The sequence below is a fragment of the Homarus americanus genome, unplaced genomic scaffold (assembly GCF_018991925.1).
Source record: "Homarus americanus isolate GMGI-L3 unplaced genomic scaffold, GMGI_Hamer_2.0 scaffold32929, whole genome shotgun sequence".
NCBI classification, from domain to species: domain Eukaryota; kingdom Metazoa; phylum Arthropoda; class Malacostraca; order Decapoda; family Nephropidae; genus Homarus; species Homarus americanus.
The window spans coordinates 1,414,083-1,437,765 of NW_024737097.1; the positions used below are offsets into that span (position 1 = coordinate 1,414,083).

Consider the following 23,683-nt stretch of genomic DNA (forward strand, 5'->3'; position numbering starts at 1 on the left):
CCAGGAGGATGGGTGTTCCAGAGAAGTGTCATATGGACTTAACTTTCTCCCCTTAGTTATCTACAGTAAGCCTTTATTTGAGATTCTGGGGAGGAATGTGAGTGAGCTTTTGGCAGGTAATGTGTCATTAGGGTTGATAAGGCATCTGGCTTCCATGAGGGAAAGACTCTCATATGACAACATAAGAGAGGAGGGGAAGTGGTTTTGTCACCACCATTAACACTAAACTAGGCTGTTATACTTGATCACTTCTGCCTCTCTCCACTACCGTTCTTAAAAAAAAAAAATAATCGATAAAAAAAAATAAGAATGAATTGTTGGATAGAATGTGACTTGTCCACCCTGTAATATGTTTATTAGAGTTGTGAAAATCAATGTAAGGTGATGAGGTGGTAGTGGCAATGGTATTTGGCCACTGCTCTGCACCCAGCTCAGGATGGACACTAAAGTAATGTAAACAAAGCATATTTGAAGTCTTAATTCCTTATTTCATGAGATTCTCTATGGTCTGTGTTATTATAAATATCTTAGGACCTTCAAAAATTGTAGATAAGGAAATGGATGGCGCATTATAATAATCATAAAATAATGATCCTCTTTCAAGCATATAAGTTAATCTATTGAAAAAAAAATTACATCCATCCTTCCCTTTCTTCATTCTTGAATTTCCCTCTTTTCTACAATCTCCTCCCTCTCAGATGAGCAATTTGCATTACATACCACCCTCCCATGGGGGTCCTAGGGTCCAGACCCCCCCCTTTTCATCAGAAAACTCCAACACTTTTTCTTTAATGCAGTATTGTGCTCAGGCATTTTTTATGTAGTTAAAGGTAATTACTATTGATCATAATATTTCCTAATATCATATGCACATGGCCTCAAAATGCCCCACCCACACCTTGGACGCCTCCCTTTTGATGTTCTTGGATCTGCCCCTGCTTCACCCCCAACAAACGACCCCCTTCCAAGTCGACCATTCCCCCTCCCCTCCCCATGTGACTTACCATGCAGAAAGGACCCAGCCAGGTGCGAAAATTAGGTGGTGGAGTGGATGATTACTTTTGACTGCGTCAGTACCAAAAGTTAAACAGTATTTTAATAATTTTTTTCAATTGTTAGGTAGTAAATTACAATAGTTATGTACAATTTATCATTAGTTAGATAAGCTAGTTTTGTTGTTGTTTGTGAACTAATTTTGCATTTTGAGGGTATTGTTTTCATTGGGAATTGAACCCTATTTTTTACCCATGTGTTTATCTGTGATACATAAATTCACCTTACATATGTTCTGTTTCGTTTTTTAACCTAACCCATTCATAGCTTGAGGGATACCTGTACTTATTATCAGCTCACATCACAATGTAATTGTTACATTTATTTATTACTATGTTATTTACTTTATTTTTACTGTATGTACATTTAAGAAATATTTGTTTGCACAGTAATTATAATAGAATATCTCATGTGGCAGCCAAAGCGTCGTTCTGGAGCCATTCGGATATTTCGCATTCATTCCAAATTCAAGTCTTTAATTCATTAAAAAAAAAAACATGCAAATTAAGCCAGAATCCAAATTATAATGATCTGAATTAACAAGGGAACAGTGTATACAAATTTAAATATTTACCCAAATAACCTAATTTGTTTTTGTTTTTTGTTTTTTTGCAGAATCACCTTGACTATATTATGGATATCCTGGTTTTTCACTCATCACGTCAGTCTGGAAAGAATCCTTGTTCAGTGAATAATGGTGGCTGTTCACACTTGTGTCTTGCTGTTCCAGCTACTAATGGTACCCATAATTTTACTTGTTCCTGTCCAACACACTACAAGCTAGATCAAGATGGGAAGACATGTAAAGGTACGTGAAATGAATGATAAGTATTGTAGGTTTTATAATTACCGTAACTCATTGGGTCTTTGGATATGATACAATATTTTTTTTTTATAGTTGCAAAAGTGGAGCATATCATGTTATGGCACAGTGCACCTGTCTATCCCTCAGTTAATCAGTTAATATATCTGTCTGTAGGGGCAGATCCAGGGTGGGTTCTCCTGGGGGTCTGGACCACCACATAAGGCTCACCCCTATTTCACAAGGATATTTTGTGGGTTTTTTTTTTTTTTTTTTACTTCATACAATTATTGAAAGTGATTTTAAAGTGGTTTTGTAGGGGGAAAACATATGATTTTGTGCATGTAAATACAATATACAGTAAAGCTTCCGATAACAATGGTTCGACCAACAACTTTTCATATTTAAGACCCAAGTTCATTTTGGACCCAATTCAATTTACGTCCTTATTTCATTCGTATTTACGACCAAAATATAATAAAAATTAAATAAAATTACATTTTCATATAGATAATAACTAAATCCTGATATGTATTATAAAAAAAATAAAAATTAATGTAAAAAAATGAAGAGCGCCTTGCACAAAGAAGCTGCCTGGCTAATGAGTAGTAAACAACATCCGGAGCTTGGCGGTCCTTTTGTTTTCACGCATCTGGAACAGGAACTGGAGAAAAACTTTCTTAAGTTTCTGACAGCCTTTTTGCATCCGTATTCAACATGAGCAAGAGAGCAAGTGATGGTAGTGTTGTTTCAAAAGCTATTAGAAAGTGTATAAGCTTAGCCGAGAAACTAGATGTGTTAAAACGATATGAAAAAGGTGAGAGGTCTATGGATATTATATGGAGCAAGCAATGAACATATTTTCTGAAATGGATCCATTAACAGAACTAAGCAATAAAATTTAGATAAATGCAAATGACCTCTACTTAAAGATGTATAATGAGAAAAGAAAGCAGCTGTGCAAGGTTCTTTCGAGAGCTTTATTATTCAAAGGCCTAAACCATCAACTTCAGCTCCACCATCAAATTCAGCATCATAAGCAGCTTCAACATCAACTTCAGGTTCAGTAACAGTTTCAGCAACAGCTTTATGGAAAGCTACAGCTTCAGCCAGAGTTGAACCTGATGACTTCGTCATCTGAGTAAAAACTCGCACATTATTCATTGACTGTCTTTGTTTTAGACTTTACCACCATTAGTGAGTGGAATTCTTGTTTTACATTCGTAAATATTATTTAAAACATATATGAACAGTAAATAAGTGTTGCTTTCATATTCATATGTAGAGAAATGACGATATGTTTTCACATGTACGCACTTACTGTTCATACTTTGGCGTTCCCAATCGTCTCACCTTATTTCTTTACCATTAGTGGTTAGCTACTTCTAGTGTTCCATTTATTAACATTAAATAATGTTACTTAAAACATACATACAGGTATTCAAATTTTTTAAATTAAATTCAATACAGCTACAACCAAGGTCTTATTTTCTTCAGTTTCTTATGGAGAACCATCATCACTCACAAAAACAATGCCGTCTTGCCTCCTCTTGTGTGTTATAATATTCTACATATTATTAATGATTTTCATTGTTCATTTCACACATATAAACATTAATTAAATCAAATACATATTAAGTAATAAACAATAATGAATCTTTTGTACATATTCTTAAGATAAATTACTGCTTCCTTGAGTGCACACGTATACATTGGCATTCCACTGTCACACTTTTTCTTTAAATAACATAAATTAAGACATACCGTATATCTCGGCTTATAAGACGGAATTTGAACATTAAAAAAATCTGCCCAAAGTTAGGGGGTTGTCTTAAGCACCAAGTATAAAATTTTTACTTCTTAAATATTGTGTGTCAAGAGTGGTGATGGAAACATGGTAAACCACTCACAAAGTCCTACCAGGGAAAGTGACCTTGACTGTGATCGCCTGTGGCTATTTTTAGCCGTCCTTGTGTTCGGAGGTGGTCAGTAATGCATATCTGTATATTTACTGATCATAATACTTATCTCCTATAAATAATTAATTTAAAATTTATTTTTTTACAAAGAATATTCAGTAAATGACTGCGTTAATTCTTGAAACTACCGACAGTGGTAAATTTAGGATATAAATGATGAACAGAAGTCACGTCATGGATTCGGAGTTTGGTCCTTAATGATCACCTACCAGTTATCTTGGTAGCTCCATTTTTCGCGAAACAAGTATATAAATTAAAGAAAATGCTTGCAGTGTGTTTAATGTATTACAGTATATTATAAATAAATAAATAAACAAATAAATCGGCAAATCTATTTCAAGTAAATGGAAATATTTTACTCACACCAACATTAGTTCTAATTAAATAACTGCCGCTTAAGTGTGTCACTAGTGTACACCAGCCGGTAAAATTTGATGCCAATACTTGAAGTGAATTAGCATTATTTTAAATAACCAACCATAAATAAATGGAAAAAAGATCAAAGGTGAGAAACATTATATTGTATGTATGTTGTGTTGTCAAAGGAAGAGAAACAATTGAAACTCTGCAATTGTGTGTAAATGAGGCAGAAAGATAAATCAGCAACCTAAGACTTGGTCACAATTTTCGTGATGCCATATGGAAGTAGGATCTACCATTAGACAATACTGTACATTATGCTTCCAATATCTTCCCAGGCAGTAGAATCTCCCTGTTTGGTAGCTGCCTAAAACTTTTAGTAATATTACTTTGATACAACATGATAAATTAGACAAACAATGAAAATAAACAAACAAAAGTTATTTACCAAGACCTCTCTGAGAACAGAGGGATGGAGGTGGAAGGAAGGAGGTTGAGATAAGACGGCTATTTATAGCCTGTCTTTGTGTAGGAAGTCGACCACACTAGAAATAATTAATTTTATTATGGTAGTGTTGTGAGGACGTGTGAGTGGTGTGGGAGGTTGTGATAGTGTTGTGAGGATGTGTAATTGGTGTGGGAGGCTGTGATAGTGTTGTGAGGATGTGTAATTGGTGTGGGGGGTTGTGGTAGTGTTGTGAGGATGTGTAATTGGTGTGGGGGGTTGTGATAGTGTTGTGAGGATGTGTAATTGGTGTGGGGGTTGTGGTAGTGTTGTGGAGATGTGTAATTGGTGTGGGAGGGTTGTGATAGTGTTGTGAGGATGTGTGGTGGTGTGTGGGGTTGTGGGTTGTGGTGTGAGGGCGTGTGAGTGGTGTGGGGGGTTGTGGTAGTGTTGTGAGGAGATGTGTGGTGGTGTGGGGGGTTGTGGCCCAGTGTTGTGAGGATGTATGGTGTGGGAGGTTGTGATAGTGTTGTTGAGGATGTGTAGTGGTGTGGGGGGTTGTGGTAGTGTTGTGAGGATGAGTGTGGTGTGGGGTTGTTGTGGTCTGTTGTGAGGATGTGTGGTGGTGTGGGGGGTTGTGGTAGTGTTGTGAGGATGTGTAATTGGTGTGGGGGGTTGTGGTAGTGTTGTGAGGATGTGAAATTGGTGTGGGGGGTTGTGGTAGTGTTGTGAGGATGTGTGAGTGGTGTGAGAGGTTGTGGTAGTGTCGTGAGAATGTGTGAGTGGTGTGGGGGTTGTGGTAGTGTTATGAGGATTTGTAAGTGGTGTGGAGGGTTTTGGTAGTGTTGTGAGGATGTGTAAGTGGTGTGGGGGGTTGTGGTAGTGTTGTGAGGATGTGTAAGTGGTGTGCGGGGTTGTGGTAGTGTTAGAGGATGCTGTATGAGTAGTGTGGGGGTTTTGTGGTACAGTTGTGAGGATGTGTGGTGGTGTGGGGGGGGTTGTGATAGTGTTGTGAGGGATGTGTAATTGGTGTGGGGGTTGTGGTGGTGTTGTGGGGATGTGTAATTGGTGTGGGGGTTGTGATGGTGTTGTGAGGATGTGTGGTGGTGTGGGGGTTGTGTGGTGTTGTGAGGGATGTGTGGTGTGTGGGGGGTTGTGGTAGTGTTGGGATGTGTGGTGGTGTGGGGGGTTGTGAGTAGTGTTGTGAGGATGTGTGGTGGTGTGGGGTTGGCTGTGTGGTAGTGTTGTGAGGGATGTGTAATTGGTGTGGGGGGTTGTGGTAGTGTTGTGAGGATGTGTGGTGGTGTGGGGGGTTGTGGTAGTGTTGTGAGGATGTGTAATTGGTGTAGGGGTTGTGGTAGTGTTGTGAGGATGTGTGTGGTGGTGTGCATGGGGTTGTGGTAGTGTTGTGAGGATGTTATGAGGTGGAAGGGGTTGTGGTAGTGTTGTGAGGATGTGTAATTGGTGTGGGGGTTATGGTAGTGTTGTGAGGATGTGTAATTGGTGTGGGGGTTGTGGTAGTGTTGTGAAGATGTGTAATTGGTGTGGGGGTTGTGGTAGTGTTGTGAGGATGTGGTGGTGTGGGGGTTGTGGTAGTGTTGTGAGGATGTGGTGGTGTGGGGGGTTATGGTAGTGTTGGCGGATGTGTATGGTGGTGTGGGGGGGTTGTGGTAGTGTTGTGAGGATGTGTAATTGGTGAAGGGGGTTGTGGTAGTGTTGTGAGGATGTGTAATTGGTGAAGGGGGTTGTGGTAGTGTTGTGAGGATGTGCTGGTGGTGTGGGGGTTGTGGTAGTGTTGTGAGGATGTGTGGTGGTGTGGGGGGTTGTGGTAGTGTTGTGAGGATGTGGTGGTGGGGTTGTGGTAGTGTTGTGAGGATGTGTGGTGGTGTGGGGGGTTGTGTGGTAGTGTTGTGAGGATGTGAATGGTGTGGGGGTTGTGGTAGTGTTGTGAGGATGTGTGGTGGTGTAGGGGTTGTGGTAGTGTTGTGAGGATGTGTGGTGGTGTGGGGGTTATGGTAGTGTTGTGAGGATGTGTAATTGGTGTGGGGGTTGTGGTAGTGTTGTGAGGATGTGTAATTGGTGTGGGGGTTATGGTAGTGTTGTGAGGATGTGTAATTGGTGTGGGGGGTTGTGGTAGTGTTGTGAGGATGTGTAATTGGTGAAGGGGTTGTGAGTAGTGTTGTGAGGATGTGTAATTGGTGAGAAGGGGTTGTGGTAGTGTTGAGGATGTATGTGGTGGTGTGGGGGTTATGGTAGTGTTGTGAGGATGTGTGGTGGTGTGGGGGTTGTGGTAGTGTTGTGAGGATGTGGTGGTGTGGGGGTTGTGGTAGTGTTGAGGATGTGTAATTGGTGTGGGGGTTGTGACGGTGTTGTGAGGATGTGTGTGGTGGTGTGGGGGGGTTGTGTGGTAGTGTTGGCAGGGGATGTGGTAATTGGTGTGGGGGTTGTGGTAGTGTTGTGAGGATGTGTAATTGAGGTGTGGGGGGTTGTGGTAGTGTTGTGAGGATGTGGTGGTGTAGGGGTTGTGATGGTGTTGTGAGGATGTGTAATTAGTGCTGGGGGGGTTGTGTGTTGTGAGGATGTGTAATTGGTGTGGGGGTTGTGGTAGTGTTGTGAGGATGTGGTGGTGTGGGGGGTTGTGGTATTGTTGTGAGGATGTGTGGTGGTGTGGGGTTGTGTGGTGTTGTGAGGATGTGGTGGTGTGGGGGGTTGTGGTAGTGTTGTGAGGATGTGTGGTGGTGTGGGGGTTGTGGTAGTGTTGTGAGGATGTGTGGTGGTGTGGGGGGTTGTGGTAGTGTTCATGAGGATGTGTAATTGGTGTGGGGGTTGTGGTGGTGTTGTGAGGATGTATGGTGGTGTGAGGGGGTTGTGATAGTGTTGTGAGGATGTGTAATTGGTGTGGGGGTTGTGGTAGTGTTGTGGGGATGTGTGGTGGTGTGGGGGGTTGTGGTAGTGTTGTGAGGATGTGTGGTGGTGTGGGGGTTGTGGTAGTGTTGTGAGGATGTGTAATTGGTGTAGGGGGTTGTGATAGTGTTGTGAGGATGTGTAGTGGTGTGGGGGTTATGGTAGTGTTGTGAGGATGTGTATGGTGGTGTGGGGGTTGTGGTAGTGTTGTGAGGATGTGGTGGTGTGGGAGTTGTGGTAGTGTTGTGAGGATGTATGGTGGTGTGGGGTTGTGGTAGTGTTGTGAGGATGTGGTGGTGTGGGGTTGTGGTATTGTTGTGAGGATGTGTGAATTGGTGTGGGGGTTGTGGTAGTGTTGTGGGGATGTGTGAGGCTGGTGTAGGGGGTTGTGATAGTGTTGTGAGGATGTGTAATTGGTGTGGGAGGTTGTGGTAGTGTTGTGAGGATGTGTGGTGGTGTGGGGGGTTGTGGTAGTGTTGTGAGGATGTGCTGGTGGTGTGGGGGGTTGTGTGTGTGTGAGGATGTGTGGTGGTGTGGGGGTTGTGGTAGTGTTGTGAGGATGTGTGGTGGTGTGGGGGTTGTGGTAGTGTTGTGAGGATGTGTAATTGGTGTGGGGGTTGTGGTAGTGTTGTGGTTTGGTGGTGTGGGGGGGGTTGTGGTAGTGTTGTGAGGATGTGTAATTGGTGTGGGGGTTGTGAGTATTGTTGTGAGGATGTGTAGTGGTGTGGGGGTTGTGGTAGTGTTGTGAGGATGTGTAATTGGTGTAGGGGTTGTGGTAGTGTTGTGAGGATGTGTAGTGGTGTGGGGGTTGTGGTAGTGTTGTGGGGATGTGTAATTGGTTGTGGGGGTTGTGGTAGTGTTGGCGGGGATGTATGGTGGTGTGGGGTTGTGGTGTGTTGTGAGGATGTGTGGTGGTGTGGGGGGGTTGTGGTAGTGTTGTGAGGATGTGTGGTGGTGTGGGGGTTTGTGGTAGTGTTGTGAGGATGTGTGGTGGTGTGGGGGTTGTGGTAGTGTTGTGAGGATGCTGTATAGCAGGTAGTGTGGGGGTTTATGAGTGGTGTGGGGGGGTTGTGGGGTGGTGGGGTGAGTCATAACCACACCACCCTCACACACTACCTCTTTCTCATCACCATCCAACACTACCAGCGTCTGCACACACCTCCTCATTATTAACACCTATACTGGAGTTGATTGGGATCAGGTGCTGTGTACATCGATGTATTTCTGCCTGACACTGAATCGTCATCAACCTCTAGGGTCCAGGATAATATTAGCCCTGGCAGGCTCTCTCTTAAAGTGCATTAAGGTGATTGAATTTGGCGTCATCTAATCCCTAACTTCATAATGGAGTTGTCAAGGCTTCACTGTAATTACAATCTCCAGTTTTTTATTTAGTTTATTCAACTGGTATTATATCTACAAGGTTATTTAACCAGGCGTGGACATTTCTTTTGTAAAGTCACATGTAGTATGAAATACAATATTTCAGTATATGAGCATCATGTTGAGATAGGTGACAGTCATTAGTGGGGCAGCTAAATGCAATTTTTCAAGAATCATGAAAATGGTGGTACAAGCACCAAATTTGGCATGGTAATTCTCTAATGGTTATAGTCAAGTCTGCCTGATTGGCCATTTAAAATTCAAGATGGCGACCATTTTTCAAGATGACCGCCATATTGGCGTTCAAAAGTTGATTTTTCTTATAGAAATTGATGTAGTTGGTCAATCTGGGTGATCTTGGTGTCGATATGTATTGTTTTCAAGCATGCTCAGTTCTTTTTTATAGTTTTAAGTCCATTGTAACATTTTTATCCACATAAAATAACACTTTTAGTAAAAATATAACAAAAAGAGAACTTACTAAAAAAAGTCACGGTAAACAGTGGGACACAGTCCACCACGAGACGAGGTAACATCCATACCACGATCGTCTGTTATGAAGCAAGCATATAAATTAAAGAAAATACTTGCAGTGTGTTTAATATGTTTACAGTGTATTATAAATAAATAAATAAACAAACAAATCGGTAAATCCATTTCAAGTAAATGGAAATTTATTCAACACCGACATTAGTTCCAGTTACGGTAAATAGCAGGCGCTTCAGTAATACTAGTGTTTTACACTACCAGCGAGGTAACATTTGATGACATTACTTGAAGTGAATTGGCCTTATTTTAAAAACCAAGGATGGTTGGTAGGGGACTACTGAGTCAGTGGGTAAGTGTCACATTTGGGGTACTGGTCTTATACAGCGAATAGAGCTCAAGGGCTACTTTTAAATGGAAATTTGGGGGAGCGTCTTATGCACCCGGCCTTAAAGGCGAGATATCTGGTACATATTTTTTTTACTTATTTTACTACAACAACAACCAGGGTCTTATTTTCTTCAGTTTCACGTGGGTAACTGACATTTCGGGTGTAAACACTTACAATGCCGTCTCTTATCCTCTTGTGTGTTTTAATATTCTATTTATTATTAATGAATTGTTTTGTTCATTTCGCATATATAAAGATTAATTCAATCAAATACATATTCAGTAATAAACAAATGAATCTTTTGTACATATTCTTAAGATAAATGACGTGGTATCCTTATATGCGTTGCGTATATGTTGGCGTTCCCAATCCATCTCTTTTTTTTCTTTGCCATTAGTGGTTAGCTACTTCTATTGTTCCATTTATTAACATTAATTAACATTACTTAAAACATATATAATCATTTTTTTTTTACATTAATTTTATTACAGCTACAACCATAGTCTTATTTTCTTAATTTTCTCGTGTAGAACCATCGTCCCGGACTCCCGGCTGTAAACACAAACGAAAACAATGGCATCCCATCTCCTCTTGTGTGACCACATTATTATTCATTTATATTGTATAAGGTGCAATCAGAAACATTATTTAAAGAATATAGTTTGCAATTTTCATTAATTGTATTGTTTTGGGGGGAAAAGAGGGTAAAAAGCCACACAAAAGATATAAAAAGGTCACACTTGGGAACGCATCTCATTATACTAACCTAACTCTACCTCTGATCAGAGCAGCAGTGTGGCTTGTTTATATTTTGGTCAAGAGAATTACCGACAGGATGTGAAACTCGTATTTTTAACTGCGATGTATTTTGTTGCCATGATCGGCCACCAGGGTGTAGCACATCGCTATTGTTTTGGCGTCATCGACACATTGCAAATGGGTGACTGGAGGCTGAACTTTCTGTTCACATTTCTTTAATCTTTCTAGGGTCATTTTTCATTTAGATAATAAACAAATGTTTCTTAAAGGTAATACAGTTATTAAAGACATGTATCTGGTGTGGGTTACGTATGCTGGGGAAGGAGGTACAATGAGATGTTGTGAGCTTCCCTCTGCCGTTAAGCCATTATTTATGTCTTCAGCAAATTTGTCTCAAGTTTGTGATAATAGATTGTGATAATTTGGCTTGTTTTTCAGTATTTTATTATTAGTAATATAAGTAAAAAAAAATTTTGTGCTTAGTGGACTACTGCTCGTCCCAGACTCCCTAGCTAGGCACCTCCGACTATGGTGCTCGGCCTCCCATCAGTAATACGAGCGTATTAGACGCAGGATAATTGGGGATACATTGAAAAAAAATAAAATGGGTCTTATACGCCGGCAAATACTGTATGTACAGTATATTGGTTTCAGAGTGTGTGCGCGCGCGCGTGTGCTAGCAGGTGTTATTGCTTTTTCATGTGGTACAATAAATAAGTCATACTTTGTACTTGTATTATTTAGCATAATTCTATGCTTATTTTATTTTAATTTCATTGACAAAATATTACTAATATAATTCATTTTTCTTTTGAACAGCCCCTACATCTTTTCTGTTATTCAGCCAGAAGACAGAAGTTAGTCGCCTGGTTGAGGATGTTAATGAGTGCCCTACACTCATACTTCCCATTCACAGCATGCGCAATGTCCGTGCTATTGACTATGACCCAATAGATCAACTGGTATACTGGGTGGATGGTCGTGTGGGCTCACTCCGTCGTGCACATCACAATGGCACACGTGGTGAAGTGTTCGTAAGCAATTCTTTAGAGAAAATATACCCTTATGATATAGTTGTAGACCCATTCACTAGAGTTCTATTCTGGTCTTGTGCAAGAAACAATATCATTAACGTTACCAAGCTTGACGGAACGGAAGTTGGTGGCATCATTGGGCATGAAGGCGAGGACCAGCCTCGCTCATTAGCTGTCCATCCAGTACTTGGTCTTCTTTTCTTCACCAACTTAGTCAGTCCACCACTAATTGAGCAAGCTCATATAGATGGCCTGCAACGTCGCAAGATCATCACAGAGGGCCTAGAGAATCCATTAGCTCTGGCTGTGGATGTAAAGGACAACTTTCTCTTTTGGGCAGACACAACTACAAAGCGCATTGAAACTGCAACAATCACTGGAGAGAACAGGTAATGAGTTTGTTTATTTTTATTACAAATGGCTTGAAGTCTGTCAGTATTTACTACATAATTGTTTTAGTCCATTTTGATGAATTCCTGCTTTGGTTAGCCATCCCTTATCAGCCACCCCATTGTCTGTGCATAAATTTGTACTAATTTTTTTTTTTTTTTTTTTTTTTTTATAATCTGATACTAGCTCAACTTTGCTTAAACTTTTTAAGAATATTCCTTGCATGGTTTGTTTTCAGATTTGTGTCCAATACAATATCAAAATTTGTACTTCAAAGCAAGGTGTTGTGAGCAGATGATTCTTTGTAGAGTATGACTCCCTACTCTTTGAGTCTCCAGATGTCAGAGACCACAAGCAATGCTCAAACCAAATAATTGAAGTTGATAAAGCCAGGAGATTATTTTGTTAGCAACATAGCCCTGATTATTATACTTCTTTCTGTCTTAGTGATATTATTGATATAGTTCGTGGTCTTCACTCAACTTACGGTATCTTTACGTTTTAAGTGAACTAACAACCAAAGATTTAATAATTTTTTTATACCGTATTGGTGCAGGGAGTCTTTGCTGTACGTTTTACCTATACACGGTATTTCACATATACTTCGCTAACAAGTATAAGAAGAAATTTTCGGTAGTACGTCAATTGTTTCAGTACTATCAGACATATGTCATCTGCATCATCCATTATTTTATACCAAGTCTATGTGTACCTGAATATGATGCATAAATAGCAGTAAACGCACTTAATATAATGTAAATATAACCATGATAAGTAATAAAAGTGCTCTACAAGTGTTAAGTTTCTACCACTCCAAAATATGTCAGTCACCCCTCACACGATTGAGCACTCATGCTATTGTTGTGTGTTACTTAACCACACAGTTTGTTGAAAAGTTATTTCAATGTGATAGTTTGCCTTATAAATGAAGAGAACACTGTATTCTACACAAATATAAGGATATAAGATAAGGAAAAAATAAGTCTAGAAATAACCATAACACATGTTCACTTATTAGCTGTGAGAAGGCTGTGGATGTGCTATTTTTTATTTTATTTTTTTTATTTTTTTTATTTTTTTTATTTTTTTTTATTTTTTTTTTTTTTTTTGGGGGAGGATTAGCCCATCCGGGCACAGGTCACTAACCCACATTGGGGCCTGGGGGGCGAAAATGTAATAATAATAATAATAAAAATAATATTAATAATAATAAAGAACCATAAAGAAATATAAAATGAAAAAAAAGATCAAGAGTGAGAAACAATATGTGTTTGTTTTGTTGTCAATAGTAAGAGAAACAATTGAGACCCTGCAATTGTGTGTAAATGAAGCAAAAAGTCAATTCAGCAACCTGGGACTTGGTCACAATTTTTGTGATGCCATATGGCAGCAGGGTCTACCATTAGACAATACATTATGCTTCCAATATCTTCCCAGGCTGTAGTACCTCCCTGTTTGGTAGCTGCCTAATACCTCTAAGAAACCATAAAATTTATGTCAATATCATTTCAATGCTATAATGCAACTCAGAAATAAGGAAAATGAACTATAAAATAAGAAAATTAAGAGTGGGAAGTCAATTGTGTGGGAGGAAAGGAGGGTGGGTGGCTGGACAGCTCCACCCTTGACCCCATCAATATGTCCGTATGCATTTTCACCATAATGCTCATGTAATTTATGTTCATTTGGTGCCAGATTCATAAAATATTATCCTAAAATAATCTATTTTTCCTGAAAGAAAATCCCATGCCCAATGCTAGATGAACTATTGCATTGTTTTAAATCCCCAGTGCTTGTTTACAAAGCCAACCAGCTGACCGTCATCAGCAGCCTTTCTCGAGCAGTTTTGCCAATGCTCTAATTTTCTCATGCATCTCTGCTGTCACTGCTCAAGATAATTGGTGCTTCCCACAACAACAATCTTTAACACTTAGTAAATAATAATATATAGTATTTATCAGCACTTAATAAATAATACACAGTGGCTCTTAAGCCATCACCGATTGCATAACTCGGTAGTCTACACATCCAGACAGCTTCATAGACAGCCAGGCTATTCAGCCATGCACCAATAAATATATTAACACTCGAGTTTAAGGAGGTGCTTTACAGTGAGACGCTCGGTGTATGGCCCATCACTAACCTCACCACACAAGAGATAATTGTACGTAGTGTATCATAGCAAGCTTGGTATTTGAGATAAAAAGAGTGGTGTTTGTTGCATTAGCATTGTAAATAAATTATCTACAATACAAGCAGTTTATACATCACTTTATACCTTTGTTATTTCATGTTATTGTAATATGAACCTTATTATAAAGCATACATGGTTAGCAAAAAATAGTTTTACAGTAGAAGAAAAGTAATGAATACTTAATGTTTTGCTCGGTAATAGTGCTGTAAATTGTGCGTTCTGATGAGCCAAGTACAGATTAATAATTTTTTCCCTCCGAGCACAAAAGATAATTGTACATATTGAGTCATAGCAAGCTTAGTGTTGGAGATAAAAAGGTTAGGTTTGTTGCATTAGCATTGTAAATACAGTAATGTACTGTATTGTTTTATATAGGTAATCAAAATAAAATTATTAAATCAATAGTAAGCGCAAGTACAACAAATTATAGTGCATGGCTGCAACTCAAGCTTCCAAATGCATATATTCCTCGCTCAAAGTTTTTATATTTTTTACATAAATTATACATAAAGTGTTTGTAAATGCTTATTATTTAAGAAATTCATATGAAATAATAATTTTAAGTTATTGGTTAAATGTAATGCATAGAAATATTATTAATATATATATATATATATATATATATATATATATATATATATATATATATATATATATATATATATATATATATATATATATATATATATATATATATATATATATATATACACATACACACAGTGACCCCTCGGTTAACGAACTCAATCCGTTCCAGAAGGTCGTTCGTTAACCAAAACCATTGTTTCAATGGGTTTTTGGGTAATTGGTTCCAGCTCACCGAAAATTTCCTAAATTCAACAAAAATGGTAGAAAAGTTCACTTACTTTGAGGTGTGTATGTAGAAGGCTCCTGGATGATAATACTGATGTGCATTTGAAGTGGGAGGTGGAGGAGGAGAAGGGAGAAGAGAAGGAAGTGGAGGTGGAGGAGAAGCATTTTACTGCTTCTTGGAAGGTGAGTCACCTTCCATGAAAATGTCAGGAACCTCTGGACTGACAGATTCTCCACCATGAACATCCTCTCTCCTTCTTGAAGTGGAAGGCTGAGGGATAGCATCTTGTTCCCTCTGCCTTTTACTGAAGAAAGTGTCAATTGTGGTCTGTGGGGCATCTCTCCTCCTCACCATTAACTTATGTTTAAAGAAGGAGACCACTGAGTCCTCAACATGACACAAAGTTAGTTCAGTTTTTTCCACATCTGGGTGCTTTGAAGCCAGTTCCCTGAACTTCTCCCAGTAGTAAATCACATCTTTCAACTGTTTAGCTGACATATGGTCATCACTTTCAATTTCCTCCTCACCATTGTCAGCCTCTACTTGTAACATCTCCTTCAGTTGCTTCAAGTCATCAGGAGTAAGTTCCTCCTCATGAGACATCACAAGCTCTTCCACATCCTCCTCCTCCACTTCAAGGCCCAATGACTGACCAATGGACACAATCTCCTGATCCAACTCTGTTTCTTCCTCAAAATCATGGACTACTGATGGCCACAGTGCTTTCCATGAAGAATTGAGGGATCTAGTGGAGACTTCTTGCCATGATGACACAATCAATATTACAGCCTCCAGGATGTTGAATTGTGTCTTCCAGAACTGTTTCAGTGTTAGTTCAGGATCATTGGAAGTTGCCTGATGACACCCCCTAAACATTTTCTTCATGTACAACTTCTTGAAGTTGCTGATCACATTCTGGTCCATTGGCTGTGTGATTGATGTAGTGTTTGGAGGCAAAAACAACACTTTCACAAAGTCAAATTGATACTCCAAATTGCTGGCAAGGTCAGGGTCATGACCAGGAGCATTATCCATGAGGAGAAGAGCCTTTAAAGGGAGTTTATTGGTGGTGAGGTATCTCTTGACAGAAGGGCAAAACACATCAACAGCCCATTCATTAAAGAGCTGTCTTGTCACCCATGCCTTACAGTTGGACTTCCAATAAACTCCAAGTTTTGTTCTTACCACTTTCTGTTGCTTGAACACCCTGGGGTTTTCAGAGTGGTAGGCAAGCATAGGGTTCAGTAGGAAATCCCCTGAAGCATTGGCACCAAGCAATAGAGTGAGATGGTCTTTCATGGGTTTATGCCCAGGTAAAGAGGCTTCATCTCTGGTGATGAATGTTCTTTTGGGCATCTTTTTCCAGAACAGCCCAGTTTTGTCCACATTGAACACTTGCTGTGGAAGATAATTCTCTTCTTCCATCAGTTTTTTAAATTCAACTAAAAACTTTGCTGTCCCTTCCTTATCAGCACTAGCAGCCTCATCATGCCTAACAACACTTAAAATGTCACTTCTTTTCTTAAATTTTTCGAACCAGCCTTTGCTGGCCCGAAAATCTTCAAATTCTGTGCCTGAAGAACCAGGTTGATCTGCCTTTAAATGTTCATAAATCTCCTTGGCTCTTTCACAAATGAAATCACCAGAAATTGAATCACCTTGCATCTGTTTTTCCCTAATCCAGATGATAAGTAACCTCTCAGTTTCTACGATTTGGGATCTACTTTTAAACACACTTGTAGATTTGTCTCTCACTTTCACTTCTTTAAATTTGTCTTTCTGTGCAAGAATTGTCAACACAGTTGATGCTGACATGCCATATTCTTTGCTAAGCACATTTGATTTAATGCCTTGTTCATGTTTTTTTATGATTTCCTGCTTGGTTTGGATTGAAATAGATTTTCTTGATCTCTTAGGCCCCATGCTGGATTCAAACAATGTCAACACGTGTTTTTCAAAGTTAAACTAGCTGTAAATAAAGAATATTTTCTTTAAAATAACACTGCACTGCGCTATATATTGTCAATATGTAAAATAAATTTCAAAATGACCAATAATTTGCTTGGAAACACAGAAAAAAAGCGTTTAGTTGAAGAGAGTCTCAAGCAAGATGTTACCTCCAGTGAAAACAGAGAGAGACTAACGCCTGTTTGCTGTGTTAAGAGGCTGGATGCCGCGCATTAAACTAGTCACTTTACCTTCAATTATGTTCAATAATTGTTAAAATGACTAAAAAATTGAATATTAAACTTTTAAAATTATTGAATAGTATAAACTTCTTGATATTTACTAAAATAGTAAGGAATTTAAGCCCTAGAACCGATTAATGTATTGGCGGATTGATACTACAGTTGGTTGCCCGGTCAGTGCAAACGAAAACATGTTGAGGTCGGTTCGTAAGAAATTTGTTAACCGAATTTTTGTTCGTTAACCGAATTGAAGATTCTTATGGAAGGCAGTTCGTTAACCGAAATTTCGTTAACCGAGGCGTTCGTTAAACGAGGGGTCACTGTGTATACAGTATTACCCCGCCTAACGCGGTTTCACTTAGCGCGTTTTACCGTATACGCGCTGCCTCGCCAGAGCCGAACTTTCACTTAACGCGGGTTTTTTTCCACATATACGCGGTGAGTGTCCGGCTCGAGACGCTATTTTTAGATTTGCCCCACCCGCCACCCTGCCTGACTGCCTGTTTTAGCTCATAAAATTCATACAAATTACCCGGCCAGAATATAATTTACTTTGCTGGAATGCTTACAATATGATGATCATTTTGAATATAAACATCATAGATTTTGCATTAGACATACAAATTTTAGATATAATGTTTACTCTGAGTAAATATGTTATTTTTTGTGCAAAATATATGACATTTGTATTCAAAATATTCCTGGTCTTACAAGGAATCCAGTAATGACAATTATATTATCCTAACTTTAGTTTGAGGTATTATTTATTACTAAAAAGTTAAATATTCTGGTTTTCCCACACATCTCCTTGGGACAGTTGGTGGGGGGTGGGGGGGAGGGAGGGAGGGACCGACCGACCATCTGTTACCCTGTGAAGAATATTTTTTTTTTTTATTTACTGAAGATATTTGTTTTAGCTCATAAAATTCATACAAATTACCCGGTCAGAATATAATTTGCATTGCTGGAATTCTTATAATTTGATGATCATTTTGAATATAAACATCATAGATTTTGCATTAGACATACAAATTTTAGATAAAATGTTTACTCTTGAGTAAATATGTTCTCTTTTGTGCAAAATATATGACATTTATATTCAAAATATTCCTGGTCTTACAAGGAATCCAGCAATGTCAATTATATTATCCTAACTTTAATCTGAGGTATTATTTAATACAAAATGTTAAAATTTAGTTTTTTCACCCAACCTTTCTCTTGAAGGGAGGATTGGTGGGGGGTGGGGGGGAGGGTTGGGACTGACCGCGCGGTTGGAAGAGGGGGGGAGGCAAGGTGGGGTACTTTGATTGACAGATAGTGTCGTGAAGAATATTTTTTTTTTTATTAACTGAAGATATTTGTTTTAGCTCATAAAATTCATACAAATTACCCGGCCAGAATATAATTTACATTGCTGGAATTCTTACAATTTGGTGATCATTTTGAATATAAACATCATATATTTTGCATTAGACATACAAATTTTAGATAAATTGTTTACTCTGAGTAAATATGTTATCTTTTGTGCAAAATATATGACATTTATATTCAAAATATTCCTGGTCTTACAAGGAATCCAGCAATGTCAATTGTATTATCCTAACTTTAGTTTGAGGTATTATTTATTAAAATTTAGTGGTTTTCCCCCAAAAATTTCTGAGAGGGAAGAGCCAGCAGTGTAGTGTGAGAAGAGGGGGAGGGGCAGATTTTGGGCTGGTCCCTGGGTTGGCCACACCCCCCTCCCCCCACTTTTTATTCTCAAAATTGTAATTCGAAAAACATTCCCAAAACCAGGAAGTGAGTCAAGTGACTCAGGCAATGGGCGCACCGCACGCCAGATGCAGGCATGGGTGAGGTGAGGTGAGGCCCTGAGGGCAGGAATTGGGAGGGTGCAGATATGCGGGGTGGGGTCACATCACGGTGTATATAAACAAGCTGCCTTGTCGGTGATGAACATTACCACTCTGTATTTCCACTGAGGAGGGTGACAGACTGACAGTAATTGTCGAATTTGTCGCCGAAACTACCCAGAAGAAATATTTCGTCTGCCACAGTGCCAGTTTGGGTTTTTCTACTTGCTAAGTGAGGTATGTTTAGAGAGAACATGTGAGTAATTTTTTTACTATAGGAGTAATATTACAATCAGTCAATCTCAATCATTCAGTTCAAGTGGCTGTAGATGAGCTGAGCTGTACAGTATAAGGTAAATCAGTAAAGTCCATCAGTTATAGCATTGCAAAATGGTGGCCTAAAGCATTCTTATGACTATGTGAGCAATAATACAGTTTTAGAGATATGTTCAAGTGTGTCAATACTCCAACGAATCATGATTAGTGGAATAAGAGCGTTGCCATTATACCGCCATATGCTGATTATTTTAGGCTGGCGTCATGAGAGACGTCACTTCACATTTGTCAATCAAATTGGTGTAATAATGCCAAAAACTGCGTCTTGCAAGTTGTACACAGGTTTGGTTTTGCGCCCCTCCCCAATATTTACGTTGGCCCCAAAGTGGCCCCCCCACTTTCCGAAGGCTAGAAACGCATTTGCTGTCAGGCCTTCAGTACCTAAAGTTCTAGATCAGCCTTCCTTTTCTGAAGACACTGCCAGGCCTTCCTTACCTGGATCTGCACCCATGTCAACCCAAAGCCCTGCTGAGATGCCCTTGTCTGAAGACCCAGAGGAGCATCCTGAAATACCTGTGGAAGAAGGAGCTTTATCCCCAACGGTCTTTCCACCTAAGACAAGAAAATATGGTCGTCCAAGAGGGAGTCGGCAAACAGTACTTGGTTTGCCCAAGAAAAAGTGTGCAGAAGGGAGCCAACTCCTTTCCTTAAGCTGGATGCTACCACTTGGGCAAAGTTTATTCTTCAGTTATTTGTGACCAAAGATGCTGCATCAGTGTTACGTGGTGGGACTCTATTGACAGAAGCATCTGTGGAACAGAATCCAGTGGCTGTTTCAAATGTATGCCTAGAGGATAGTGTGAGCATAGAGGACATTAGGCAATGATGATGGATGGATGGCTATACAACATATGAGGACAAAGAAAGAAGTCACCCCAAATTGGATGTGTTATGTGTGTGACAATGACTTACATGAGTTAGCAGCTGTATGTGTGACTGTTGTCTGAAGTGCAAAATAGGCAGCTCCCAGAACTAAGTATTGGTTCTGCTTTTCATGTCAGAACTCATTATATTCTGTGCTCTTTGGACGAGACGACTCTCTCAAAGCCGGGAAAAAAATCCTTATCCCCGGAATTTTCCAGGTAAAAGAAAATTGTTCTCGTAAGTTCCAGAAAATGTGCCTGATTTTTATCTCTCAAACCCGGAAAAGATCCCCCAACCCCGGAATTTTCTGGGTATCGGGAAAATTTTCACGGAATTTTCCAGAAAATGTGCCCCTCGGAAAATTTCAATTTCGGCTATCGGGGAGTTCCTGGTTTGAGGTATTCGGCTAACGGAGATATTACTGTAATCAGAAAAAAAATTATTAAAAATTTTGAGTCTACCCTCAAGTCCACTCCGTGCTTTATTAATAACAAAGCACGGAGTGCTTTTTAATAATTTTTTTACTGATTATATGTGAGAGGATTTTCCCATTATTATTTATTTTATGTGTTTTGTGTATGTGTGTCTACACACCAGGCTTGGATCAATTAGTAATTGCACTTGAAGCTGGTTGTAATTAATTCCACAATTCTGAGTAATTGTATTTGTATTTGAACTTTGAGAATGAAATTTAATTGTAATTATAATTGCAATTTGCTGTCCAAGTTTAATCCAATTACAATTATGCCATTATGAAATATGAAGGATTACTTAAATATTGATAAAAGTACTGTATAATAGGTACCAATATACCGGCCTTATACACTTGACAATACTGTACAAACGGTTGGGAGTCGGGACTCAAGTTAGTCACGTCCAATACTCTACAATTGGACCAGTAATTCTTGGTCTAGGGTAATCCTTGCAACAGTTACTTGATTCAGCGCTGTCCTACTGTGATAATTTGGCCAGAGTCTTGTATGAAGCAGTGAAATGGAGACTTGGTCCATTTCTGGAAATTCCTGATATTGTAGCAGCATCCTTCTCTGATCCTCGATTTAAGTTTGAGTGGTTACTTTCTCAAGATAAAAAAAAAAAGTCCTTCGACACATCAAAACAGTTCTTGTGGAATCTGACTCCCAGCGTGAATCATCTGAACCCACGCAAAGTTTACAAAAGAGGCCTCGCCTTTTTTCCTCCGTGCCTCTTGCAACTAAAGGTGAGCAGAAGTCACACTCAGATAAGTTTGAACAAGTGTTGATGAAGTATATAGGAGAGGGCTGTGTCACATTTGACAGGACCCAATGGTCTATTGGAGGGATTCCCCTCCAAAGATAGCACCCCCTGAAGCACCTGGCCAGAGATGTTTTGGGCTGCACAGCCACTTCAGCACCGCCAAAAAGTGTGTTTAGTGTAGCGGGTAATTTTTTCACCCCTAACAGAGTGCAGCTAGGAGTTGCAAGCTTCCGGGAACTTCTGCTGATCAAGTCCAACAAATATATACTATATGATCAGCTTCAATGTTTGTGAATTGAATAGTATTGAATTACAGTGACAGAAAATTTTAGCAAAAATCTAACCACATAAAGTGCACAATCTGATATAAAATGTGCTTGCTTGGTACTTCGAAACTTAACTATGTAGTCCGAACATGGGTAAAAAAATATATATATATTTTTATATTTAATTAATTTCAACGTTTTATGTTACTGAAATTGTATTTGTAGAGAGTATTGTGAACCAAGTGTTTGTAATTTAAACTTTAGTTGAGTAATTGTAATTGACCTTGAATAGTGTAATTAATCCACACACCTCCTCCTCGACTTTTGACCACCCGCACTTACGACCTGCCTCAGTCGTACCAAAATTTTGTCAAATTACGTATTTTCGAGTCCCAACATTAGTACACAGAGAAATTTTTTTTTTGTAATTCACCTTAAAATGGCTAGCAAGCTTAAAAGTGAGAGTTTTGTGGTGCTGAGAAGAAAAAGAGACACCCATTTTAGATTTTTTATGTATTTAAACATTTTCGACTTACGACCATTTTGACTTACGACCTGGATTTGGGTCCTTAATCCCGTCGTAAGTCGGGGAGGAGCTGTATATGCAATACTGTACAGGTGAAGGAAATAACTGTTTCTAGAGTGAATGGCTCCCTGTCCCAGCTGTGAAAATGCCAGCAACTTTAAAACTACCCTGAGACATTTTTGGATACATCCAGGGTGCCATCTGTGAATAATAGAGGACCACAAAATAAAAATCCGTGAATTATCCGGGCGTACTGTATATCAGACATTGACAAAGCCTGTTGTGAACTATATCCAGTTATGCCTATTAATATATCATATAAGACATAAATGTGCAATTTAATTTCTCTTATATTGTGTTCCCTGTTGTTTTTGAGAGAACTTGTTAAGATATTTAATCACTATTGCTTGCATGCAGTGTATATTTGTTCTCTTTGTAGTTTATGTGTGATCCATATTTTAAAAGAGAAGCATATAAACTGATAAAATTAAGTGCTTCCTTTGCACTACTGCTAGCATAGATACAAGTAAGACTTAGTAGCAATGAGTAGAATAAATATACACTTAAAGCCACATATATATATATATATATATATATATATATATATATATATATATATATATATATATATATATATATATATATATATATATATATATATATATATATATATATATAGCCAATAAAGCGCGGACTTCTACATACAATCAACACCTCAACCCGCCAGGATTGAACCCACGGCACACAAGCCTATGGCTGTGAGCGGGGGGCATTCCCAGTCACAGTGTAGGCACCAATGTTTCGAGATCGAATCTGTATATATATATATATATATGTGTGTGTGTGTGTGTGTGTGTGTTGTGTATATATATATATATATATATATATATATATATATATATATATATATATATATATATATATATTTAATAGTAACTCTTGCTTGAAACATAGTGCGCTGGTGTGCAGTTCTTCACCGCCACCCACACAGCCGGCCCAAGTCAGTGATAGTGATAATTATGGTGAGGATATGGACTTATATGGACTTTGGGGAGTTTGACAAAGAGGCCCTGCAAGCCTCTGTGGTGGATAGTGATACAATTGATACAAGTGACACAGGTGAGGGCCAATAATCTGCCCTCTGCCTCGGAACCAACCGCCCATCCCCGTGTGCCCAGCCATTTTTTCTACTAATGTAAGTGTTAAAAAACCTAATATTATTGATATTTCTCTTAATTATTAATTGTGTGTGCATACCATCATAAAGTTAAGATAATATTTTTACTACAACATAGTTGTGTGTCGTCAAAAAGTGGAGTTTGGGGATCGGCCCGGACTCCATTTCAATTAATCCCATATGTTATGTTATTCACTTTACGCGTTTCTCACTTTACGTGGGACCCTCCGGGTTACATTAACCGC

General features: G+C 39.0%; 1 protein-coding gene across 1 annotated transcript in view; it reads left to right on the plus strand.

The window, feature by feature from the left end:
• The window catches only part of LOC121873152 (low-density lipoprotein receptor-related protein 6-like), a 197,415-nt gene that overhangs the window by 140,351 nt on the left and 33,381 nt on the right, over nucleotides 1-23,683 (plus strand). Inside the window, 2 exon segments of the mRNA XM_042376470.1 lie at nucleotides 1,669-1,861; nucleotides 11,382-11,985. Coding sequence (XP_042232404.1) covers nucleotides 1,669-1,861; nucleotides 11,382-11,985 — 797 coding nt within the window.